Source organism: Periplaneta americana, chromosome 5, assembly GCF_040183065.1.
Source record: "Periplaneta americana isolate PAMFEO1 chromosome 5, P.americana_PAMFEO1_priV1, whole genome shotgun sequence".
Lineage (NCBI taxonomy): Eukaryota > Metazoa > Arthropoda > Insecta > Blattodea > Blattidae > Periplaneta > Periplaneta americana.
The window spans coordinates 75,746,699-75,757,075 of NC_091121.1; the positions used below are offsets into that span (position 1 = coordinate 75,746,699).

The following is a 10,377-nucleotide window of genomic DNA, read 5'->3' on the forward strand; positions in this document are numbered from 1 at the left end:
GTTATGTACAATATTTATTTACATAGTACATGAAATAGAATACACTGAATGTATTTACAATTAATGGCCTCAAGAAAGACTAAAAAACCAGACTATATAGTAACATATGCTACAATACATACTGTACTTATGTACACAGTCTTCACATTTTAGTTATACTGTATATATATATACAATTAAAATTAAATTGATGTTTGGCGTCTTAGAATGAAAACGCTTCATTCATGTCGTCGTCCCACAATATTTAGCACCAACAATTATTTTATTAGTCTATTTCTCCGTATTTATGAATCCATTCTCACCAATGCCTCGATACACCTGAAAAGATAAAATGTAGGCTATTATTAGTAACATCGGAATTGACCCTCACGTAAAACAAGAACAGAGTAATGTATGGACTAGTCTTCATTCATTAGTAGCAGCGAAAGAAGTGCTGTCTACAACTTTTAACAACGCACTACTACATTACCAGCCTTAGAAATAAATGTTCTTACCTCGTTAACAAGATTTCCCTTTACAATCTCATCCTTGTTGTGGATACCTTGTTGCTCTTACTAGCCGACTTCACCGGTTTCTTCTTCTTGTTGTCTCCTTGTGCTTGTGATAGAGATGCAACCGTAAACTGACGCATCACTCGTTGCTGAAAATGTGCTGGTCCTGGACGAACAATATCTGAAAAACACAGCAGCATTTAAGTCGAACAATATTAGTAGATTCAGGTTCCAAACTAATATTTACCCTGGAAAAGTCAGTAGCGTTCTAATAGATGAGAGAACCATTTGTTCGTATTATTGTTTCTAAAGAAAGACAGACGTAAGACTTAGTCTAACATTAGGGATGAAAGACAGAATGAAGCATCGAAAAGAAAATTAAAAAATAAAATAAAATAAAATACCGCAAAAGTAAATCTGTAGCCCGTCATGACAGCATTTCTTAATTTTCCTTTCAAAAATGGTCATATTTAATCGTTTTCCAAAAAAAAAAATTATTAATAATAATAATAATAATAATAATAATAATAATAGTAAATAAAATAAAACAAATAAAATAAAACTCGCTTTTATGTAGTCTATCTACCTACCTACCTACCAGAAAGCGTACACGCAAGGCACACTAAAAGTCTGAGGAAACCGAACCTAATACTGATCCTCGACCTTGCGATTTCGCTGTCCATCTGGCTATCTATTAAACAAATTACACAATACCGGAGCCGCCAGATTTTCACATAAGCCAGTTACACATTAACTCAAATGTCTTATGGGATTGTGGAAGTAAAGAGGTTTGGAATAAAAATTCTTCTCTTTTATCTACTCTTTCAACATAATATAGCTATGTCTATATTAATTGTATTTATCATATTGGAATCACCAGGAATCGATCCAGAAACTTCTGCTTAGTAATCTATTACCGTAACCATTAGACCACAAGATCGTTGAAAAATTCGACTTCAAAATTTCTTAAGACAAATCTTCGATAATGTATTTCAACTAAATTAAACTGTCTATAAAAATTATCGGATCGATTCATGTAAGACTTAATACGGAAAGGATTACAATTTAAATTTTATGAACGATATCCGTAGGCCTATAGGTTATTACGTTATATTTTGTTTTTTACTTCAAAACTTTACATTGGCAATTGAACAGTTTTTGTTTTCTAATGCCAGGCGTTTGGCAATAAAGTCATTTGGCCTCTTGCACTCCAATATTTTTCAAAGATATTATCATGGTCAGCCACTGAAGCACAGATTTTGAGGTGTTCCGAATCCATTTCTTGGATTAAGTTGCACAATGGGCAGTTAGGGGACTGATATATTCCAATTCTATGCAGTTGTTTGGCCAAACAGTCATAGCCTGTTGCCAATCTAAATGCAGCTACAGATAATTTTCGTGGTAAATCGGGAAGTAACACAATTGAACAGTACGAATGAAGAAAACGAATTAGATATAACTTAAGCTGAGTACTCATGTAACATTATCTCTAGGGCCTATATTCGTTTGTTATTGCTTCCTCTAACTGTTAAGACGATATCCATGTACAATATTACAATAAAGCGGGGGGCAACTGTTAAAAACCAACATAATGCATAACAAACATAGATAGGCTATGAGAATCAGGGTCAACAGTAATGCCTACGAAACATAGCCTAAGAGTAGTTCAAAAGTAGCATACTTATGTGAACAGCTAGAGACTGCTACGCAATTAGGCTAATATATGCCTACATCCGCTCCGATATTGTGCACTTAAGCCAAAGATAAAGTCGGCTATATGCAAAGCATAAGCTGATAAAAGCCTCAACAAACCTAACCTAACCTATCACTGATCTTAGACTTTACGAAAACTCGTTCATTTCACAGTTCCAAAATTTGAACGAAGATATTTATTGGATATTGAGCCATGTTTTAAAGTTCTTTCACTTGACCGGGACCTGCCTCCTCCATGATCGTTAAACAGAAGACTCAATGATCTATTATAACTTCACGGAATATAATCAAATCTACTATCAACACGAACTCTAAATAGCAGAACTTCCTAACACTTGGCCTATCACACATTACGAAAGCACACTGCCAAAATAACTTCATAAACTCAGAGGCATAGTACGTATCTCTGGGTCACTGGAGAACCATAGGCCTATTCTACCACGAAACGGGTAAAATCACAAAACGCAAATAATAACAGAACGAACTTTTTATTACTTGACCGCCAATTCTTAACCGTAAATTAATGTGCTCAAACCGATACGAACGTCGAAAATATGATTTTTATATTTTAGGTCTACCAAAAATAACGTCAAATAGGCCTACGAGTAAAATTAAATGGTAAATGATTAAAATCCATAGAGCAGTGTTGTAACATTTGACTTAATAGGTCTATATCAGTGAAGCAATGAAATCTTTACTTGCATAAAAATATACCTTCCTTATTTCTATATTATTCAGTTACCGGTAATGAAAATGTAAAAAAACTGTAAATATGTTAATAAGCCTATGTATATTACTACGTACTCACTAATCAATGGTTGCACTTTGATGAGAAGACAGGTGAAGATGTGGATTATTGATGCAGAGATGGTCAGTCTGTAATGAAATCACAAAATTGACCGCTTGCAATGAGTGACATGCTAACCACCAATAGATGGTTTTTTATGAACACGATAATACTCTTTAAAATAAAATCCAGAAATTAACTGAATAATTGCCTCAAAATTACATCTGTGATTGATTCGAAAATATTAACTAACAAAATAATACCTACCTATATTAACCTAGAATTCTCATTTTTGCTGTTGGCTTACGTTTTTGTGGGTGTGAAATTAATTCGATTAAGAAATTAGTTAAAAGCACTTACTTGATACAGGAGTATATGTGACTCTTCGATGAACATTCACCGACGAGAATGGTCGCAAATTGTTGCGATCTTGTCTGTCAACAGTCACTATGAATGGGCGGAGTCGTTCTCGTCTCTCCATAGCGATCTGTTGCTTGATTCTTTTGCGTAGAGTAGAATCTGCCCGACAGTAATTTAACCATGTCTTATTAACCATGGCTGCAGATAGCAGCGTTCTGGGATCCAGATTCCTGTAAATTAAACATACTAAAATTAAAACGATAGACTGATAAGACATCAAAACGTACCTTGAAACATTTTATTGTAATGAAACAAAACGCAGAACTATATGCCTTAACCTAACAGAACACAATTTGAATATACATTATAGTGCCAATGTTTCAAAATTATTGACATATCAGTAAGACTAATCTCAGCCCTCACAATGCCATATTTTAAATATCATTTAAGAATATTTGCTCAAACTAAGAGATAATTAATCTGTTTCTATTTCACGTCATTCGACTAGAATTGCTAGGCCCACGTATGAAATATCCATTATATTGTTGAACTGCTTTACTATAATAGGCCTAGTAACCTTATTGAATTTTACTTATATGATTTTGTTTAAACATTTACAAAAATTGTAGTACGTAACAGTGAAATTGTAAAAGTTATAAGCTAGCCTAGTTTAAAAATATTGGTTTTGTAAGTATTTCCATTGTGACAGAAGTCTTACAGCTTAGATTGAGTAACAATTTAACAACTTATATTAAAATATGTATGTAGCCTATATGTATTTATTCACACGATGGCAGTGGTAACTAATTACACTCAATAATGACAATAATAAACACAATTAATAAAAAATATAATTAATAATAAATTATCATTTATTTGTTTGTATTGACTTGTCGGTCCAACATATTTTGTGAATTGAAGTTAGCTTAGTTTTTCTCGAGTTAAGGTTAGTTAAAGTTATGTTAGGTTGCGATATGTTATGTTAGGTTACAGTCGAAATTAGGAGTTTCTGCTTTTTTTGCATTACCTTTCGAAAATCGAGCATAAAATAGTCGTTTGTGAAAAAAAAAAAAAAAAAAAAAAGAAGTTCAAAATCTTAGAGTGGTCGTCCTCTAGAATTACCAGTTGGTTAATCTACAGTTGTCATACAGTAGGCTATTTCATAAATAGGTCTGTGTGTGTAAATTTTTGCACATCCTACTTTTATACCAGACTATGCTGTATCTTAATAATGTTCATATAAAAAGATATCATAACCTTAATAAGATCAGGAATGTTGTGTAATTCTCCGAGAATTGACAACAGAATTAACTTCTATTTAATGGCAGAAATTCTAATTTCTCGAGGGACACACTCTTCATAACTAGCCTACTACAAATACATAACTTACAAGCGAAAGAGGTGAATTAGTCTATAATATAATATCGACCCTGAAGATATCAAAGATACTCGAACGTGTATAAATACAATTTAGCGATATCTCATTTTGCAAGTTAACTCCTGTGTTCTCTATATAAATACTCGTAAATTGTTTGCTTCGTTGTTTCAGTACGTTTGGTTAAAATTAGGCCTATGTCTTTGTCTTGCATTCAACATTGCACAGTATATTCTAGTATCTACTACGCTCTTAAAATTTAACGCACCGTTTCTTCCAGAAAGTATTTTATTATAAGACGACAAAACATAATATATTTGAACGCTTTCTTTGTGAAAAAGAATTAAGGCCTAGGCCTGCTGAACGTAAGGGACTAATTTCAGTTTACAGGAATCGCACTACAGGAGACGGAAATTTTATCTACAAATTAATTTTATAGTTATAATACAGTATGTCTATATATAATAATTACTTCTACGTCAGTTGGCAATAAAAATATTCAGTCATATATTAATTTTTACTCAGTTTCCTTCACTATGGACAGGCCTACAATACTATCTTGTGAATTAATCAATATTCTTACCTGAGAATCATGACGGAAATTTCAATAGGAAGATTTCCAACGATGTCGAATCTCTCATCTTGTAACACAGGCGATGAAGAGAAAAAGTAAAGCAACATACTATGCGCCTCCATCTCAAATTATCACACCAACAGACCAGATATCACAAAAAATTCACACTTCGCCGCTCCGTTCGAACTTATCTCAACAACAGCAAAACGCAAAATGTCAGAAAGATTTGAAAAAGTTCACCTATATTGAGTGAGTCCAAATTCTGAACAGCCAATCACGATTAGCGTCGTTTGTCAACAAATAGGAAACAGCTACGACAACATGAAGTAGCCAATCAGGAGCTTATTATGAATTGTCAATATGGCCGACAAATTCATAGATTTCGAAAATTATTAATATTTTTAGGAAATTTAAGATTTTATAGAAACTTCGGGTATATTTAAATTTCATGTATATCTAAAATATCTGAATAATATAATTTTTCTCGCTGTAACTTCTAAAGCGTAAGGAAATTGAAAATTAAAAATTTTGTCTAAGAACGGAAATTATAAACGCGATCAGCATTTCGCACACCCAGTAAAATACTGTCGTAAGTCAAAAATCTCATATAACGTTCGTAAAATATTTCCAACGCTGTTTTACTAGTTGGAGATATAAAATTCTAATAATAAAATTGTGCATTATTAAAGGTTCTGGTACTTATTTATTAAAACATTTTTACAGCAGTAGTTTACTAGGAAATAGCATATCTTTACAAATCACAATTTTCGAGTTACGACACTATTTTACTGGAAGTGCGATTTGCTCCTCGTAATTTAGTACCGATATAAAATAAAATGAATGACTGCGGAAGGAATAGGGTAAAGTTGCCTATTTCCGTGATACTTTTTTAAAATTGAATGTCAGTCAAAGCCTTGCCATTCGCCCATAGGGTCAGACATATTTCTCGAAAGAGTACATCTTTTGCCTAGTTTTGAAACATCGGTGAACTTTCTAGCAAGATACCCAATCCTGTGACATTCAGTAAAAAAACGTATCACGGAATTAGGCAACTTTACCCTACTAAGGCATGTAAGACAAATTATCTTCCGTTGACAGTTTTAGGTCCATTTCTCTTCTCTTTCCTATATATAAAACTAAATATAGGTGGTCAATTTATAGGCCTATCTGGATTTTTGAAGATATCATTGCAATCCATACTTGGGATGGGCTAATATGTAGGCTATTATAACAACTGCATTACATTAAGAATTAATTCGTTAATTTTATAACAAATAACAAGATACAGGCCTACTCACTACCCTTTCAAACGTACGCAGCCTAGCACACCAATTTAGGCCTATAAATTCAAATCAACTTATGGTATCATTTAATGGTATTTTCTTATAAACGGTGTGCTAAATTCCAGCTGTTGTGGATAAGCATGTAAACGGGTGGTGTTGTGTTACTCCTCCTGTTTTTCGTTTTCCATATCCTAGCCTCCACCAAGCTAAGCCCATTTTCACTTTCCTATTACTCTTACAATTGGCTATATTCTTCTTATTCCTATGACGTTTTAATGTTTTTAAAATTATTCAATGTTCTTAATCCCTTGATATTTTAATATAACTCTTGTCTCTTAATGTAGTTAGACTACATCTTTCTTTTACGATTTTACAAATTACATTTAAATTCGTTACCCCAATCTCATCTCATTTTAGACCTAATCTACTCACCTTGTTCTTTAAATCTTGTAGCCAATTGGACTTTAAATTCGTGTCCCGAAGAAAATGCAAACACTTCTTTTCAGTGGTAGGCCTACTTCCTCTTCCACCATAATATAACCTAAGAATTTTATTTTTCTTACTAGTACCGTTACCATAATACTATCTACCCCATTTCGAATCTAGCAGCTACATTAGAAGCATTCCACGGGATTTCTAGAAATTTCTTACAAAATTTGGATAAAATTCTATCAATAAGCTGGCAAGATGAATCATTACTCCAAACTTCTATATTATACAATATTTTCGATTCTACATAGCTCTATAAATATTAAATAAGTTTTTAATCTCTATATCCTGACATTTATTCAAGCACTTATCTAGTGCGGTAAGTGCATCATTATCTTTATTAGATGCCACTTCATTTTGCGTCATCCATTTACCTTCCTATCTAATATTGCACCTAAATATGTGAATCAAGAAATTCAATGAATTATTGTTCAGAAACCATCTCTCTTTTACTTACTTTACTCCCGTTCTTAAAAATTAGGATTTTCATTTTTTTTCCTCCCCGTTTCTTGGTAATGATTTATTAAGGCAAGTACTCTATACTTTGTTGTCCCCTCGAACACGTGTTTTACTTATACGGGGTATAGATTGATATTAAATAGAACACAGTTTTCTGAATGTTTTATCTAAATGTTTCTTTTATAGTAATATTATTTTCAGACGAGTCTATTCCTGTGACCTACAGTTTATAATTACTGTATTTATGTCGCTTCTTTTTATATTGTAATTCATGTCATCATCATCATCGTCCTTGCAGGTAGGCTATTAGGCCTAGTGGCCTGTTACGGTCTCCGTCCATCTTTTCAGGGGGCGTCCCAAAGATCGATTCATTTATTTTTACAATTCAGTTAATAAAGCCATTTGTTGAAATACTTTCAATTACGATAGGTATAAATCTGTGTTTTGCTCCACAAATTTCAGAATGAATTGTTCTATAATAGGTGATACTCTATCTTGTAAATTTATATTAGCTCATGTTGCCATTATTTCTAATAAAAGTTTTCAGGAATACTTTTCTTCCATGTGGTATATAGCGGAGAATTTGTCTTGGGAGTCTGGAACGGTAATTTATGTAGGCCTACAATAAAATTACAACATATGTGTTCTGATATCCTAATAATAAAGTATTAAAAATGATTGATAAAGTGTTAAAAAGTAGTGTACGCAAGATTCAAAATGGAATAAAGTATTATTATAAAAAATTGTTACAAAGTGCGTTTGTAAATAGTGTTTCCCTGTGTAACTTTTTATAAGCCTCAGGACAATATTACGTTTCTACACCAGAGAGACAATAATCGTACACTATGTTCGACCAGCATAATCTTTACGTTTTGTCCTTCAAGCGAAAGTTTAATTTTTAGCAATAGCTCCCTTCAACTGACATAGTATGTGTATGACGGGAAAGAACTATCTTGCCAGCTGCTTTGCAAACGCTGTATTATTATGTTTGTACTTGACTTCAGAGTAAATGTGCTTTAACTTCGAAGTCTACTTATTACTTGTTAAGACATTCCTTCCTTTGCCTACCTCTGTGGAGTAACGGTTAGGTCTAATGCGATGTGAGGCTGCAGTACGATGGAGCATCTGCACACTTTGCCTTTCCTGTGCGCGACATTTCGAAGGTATATTTCCCATGCCGCTGGATTGGGGTCCAACAGCTCAGCACCATTACCATGGCCATCCCGCGAGCCTGACCTTACCATTCCATGAAACTCGCTGCGAGGTATCAAGAGAAGTGGGAGCGAGCCGTTATCAAAACGAGTTACGCAGAACTGCAGAAAGGACCTTCGGCCTAATTATCCCGCAAATGCTATGACAGTGTATGTCGAGCATTGTAGTCCACGTACGAATCCACATGTGTAACTGTATGTTAATATTGTGGCACTAATGTGTAGGAGTACATTGATTTACTGCCCACACTGTGTAAGTGGCAAAATAATATTTTCTCATCTTTACTCCTTGTTTCATATGAAAGAATTTCCACCACTTAGTCTAAAAAAGAATCTTATTCAGACGCTTGTAATGCCCCATTTTGATTATTGCGATTCCTTGCTAAGTAATGTTAAGTTCACTCTTAGCTCAGAGACTACAACGTAGGCCTATTCATAATGTGTGCATACGATTCATCTGCAATACTCGTAAATTTGACCATATAACACCTTCTCTCCAGTTACTTTCATGGGTGCATCTGAAGGAACGAAGAACAATACATTAACTGTCTCTTCTGTTTAGAATCATGCATATTTCAGAATTATCTGTTATCACGCTTTCAATTTCTTACAACTCTTCGAAACCGGCATCAAGCACTTCTATCTATCCCTCATCATAGAACGATATAACGTCTTTATACTCATCCTCCTATAGGCCTACTTTAGACATACCTCGCCCCTGGAATTCGTTACCTAATAACGTCAGGGACTGCCGGACTTTATCACAATTTAAAATTAAATTAGAAAATTTTGTCTTATTTAATCTTTTTGGGTATTCCTAAAAGTGTTCATTTGTGTTTATTTTTACTCTAGATTAAAATTGCAAGTTTCTTGTTTGTTAATTAGTTAGGATACAACTAATTATGATACTTAATCACTCATTTAAAATTTGTGTGACTGCAACCTGTGTATATTTTTGTGTGGCTTTACTTTGTTTATAGTGTATTTTTTTCTTTTTATTTTTACTATTGTATTTCTATTTCTGGTATTGTGGAAGAGAAGGCCTGATGGCCTTAACTACACCAGAATAAATAAGTTCTAGCAGTACGCAGGAACGGAAGATGACTGAAGCTATCGTTGTAGCCTGTAGGAGTGTTGAAAGATAAACTGGAGGGATGGAAAATATCCTCCTGAGAGTATAGTACTATACCATCCTTCACACACTATTATAAGATGTGCAAAGACCCGAAGTATAGTAGAATACACCTGCATTTGTACCCTAACTGTAAATAGCAGAATTATTTCAGCATTTTTCCTCATCAGTGACTTTTTAAAATTGTGGATTATATTGAACTTAAATATAAAACAAATGTGTCAGGAGATTATGGTTCTGTTACTCACAAGGTCTTTACTTGTTGGATGGACTTCAAGTTCGTGTCTATGCATCCACCTGGGTAGTGAATGCCTTCGTTTTATTAACAATAATATGCTATCATAAAACTTCCTCCTTCGAAAGGGATAATCTTCCTCTGCAGAGTAGGACTGGTGCCTGTAGAAACTAATCTCAACTTGAAGCACCTAGAAAGCTCTAATGAATTATTAGTCGCTGGTTTGTGAAACATCCCTGAACTGTCTCAACTCGAAGTCCACCTCAAA

At 33.7% G+C, this 10,377-nt stretch overlaps 1 protein-coding gene across 1 annotated transcript; it reads right to left on the bottom strand.

The window, feature by feature from the left end:
- LOC138700506 (uncharacterized) lies at positions 1 to 5,501 on the bottom strand. The gene is made up of 5 exons (XM_069827107.1): positions 5,310 to 5,501; positions 3,352 to 3,581; positions 3,013 to 3,080; positions 495 to 672; positions 1 to 318 (listed from the first exon to the last, which is right to left on the bottom strand). The coding sequence occupies exons 1-3, from the start codon at positions 5,420 to 5,422 to the stop codon at positions 3,076 to 3,078; spliced, it is 348 nt and encodes a 115-aa protein (XP_069683208.1). The 5' UTR covers positions 5,423 to 5,501; the 3' UTR covers positions 1 to 318; positions 495 to 672; positions 3,013 to 3,075.
- Between the last annotated feature and the right edge of the window lie 4,876 nt (positions 5,502 to 10,377).

Excerpts from the sequence above, each read along its gene's own strand:
- LOC138700506 (XM_069827107.1), bottom strand. The coding sequence starts at position 5,422 with ATGGAGGCGCATAGTATGTTGCTTTACTTTTTCTCTTCATCGCCTGTG. Across the intron at positions 3,582-5,309 it reads ATTTCCGTCATGATTCTCAG|GAATCTGGATCCCAGAACGC; the intron begins GTAAGAATATTG and ends TTTAATTTACAG.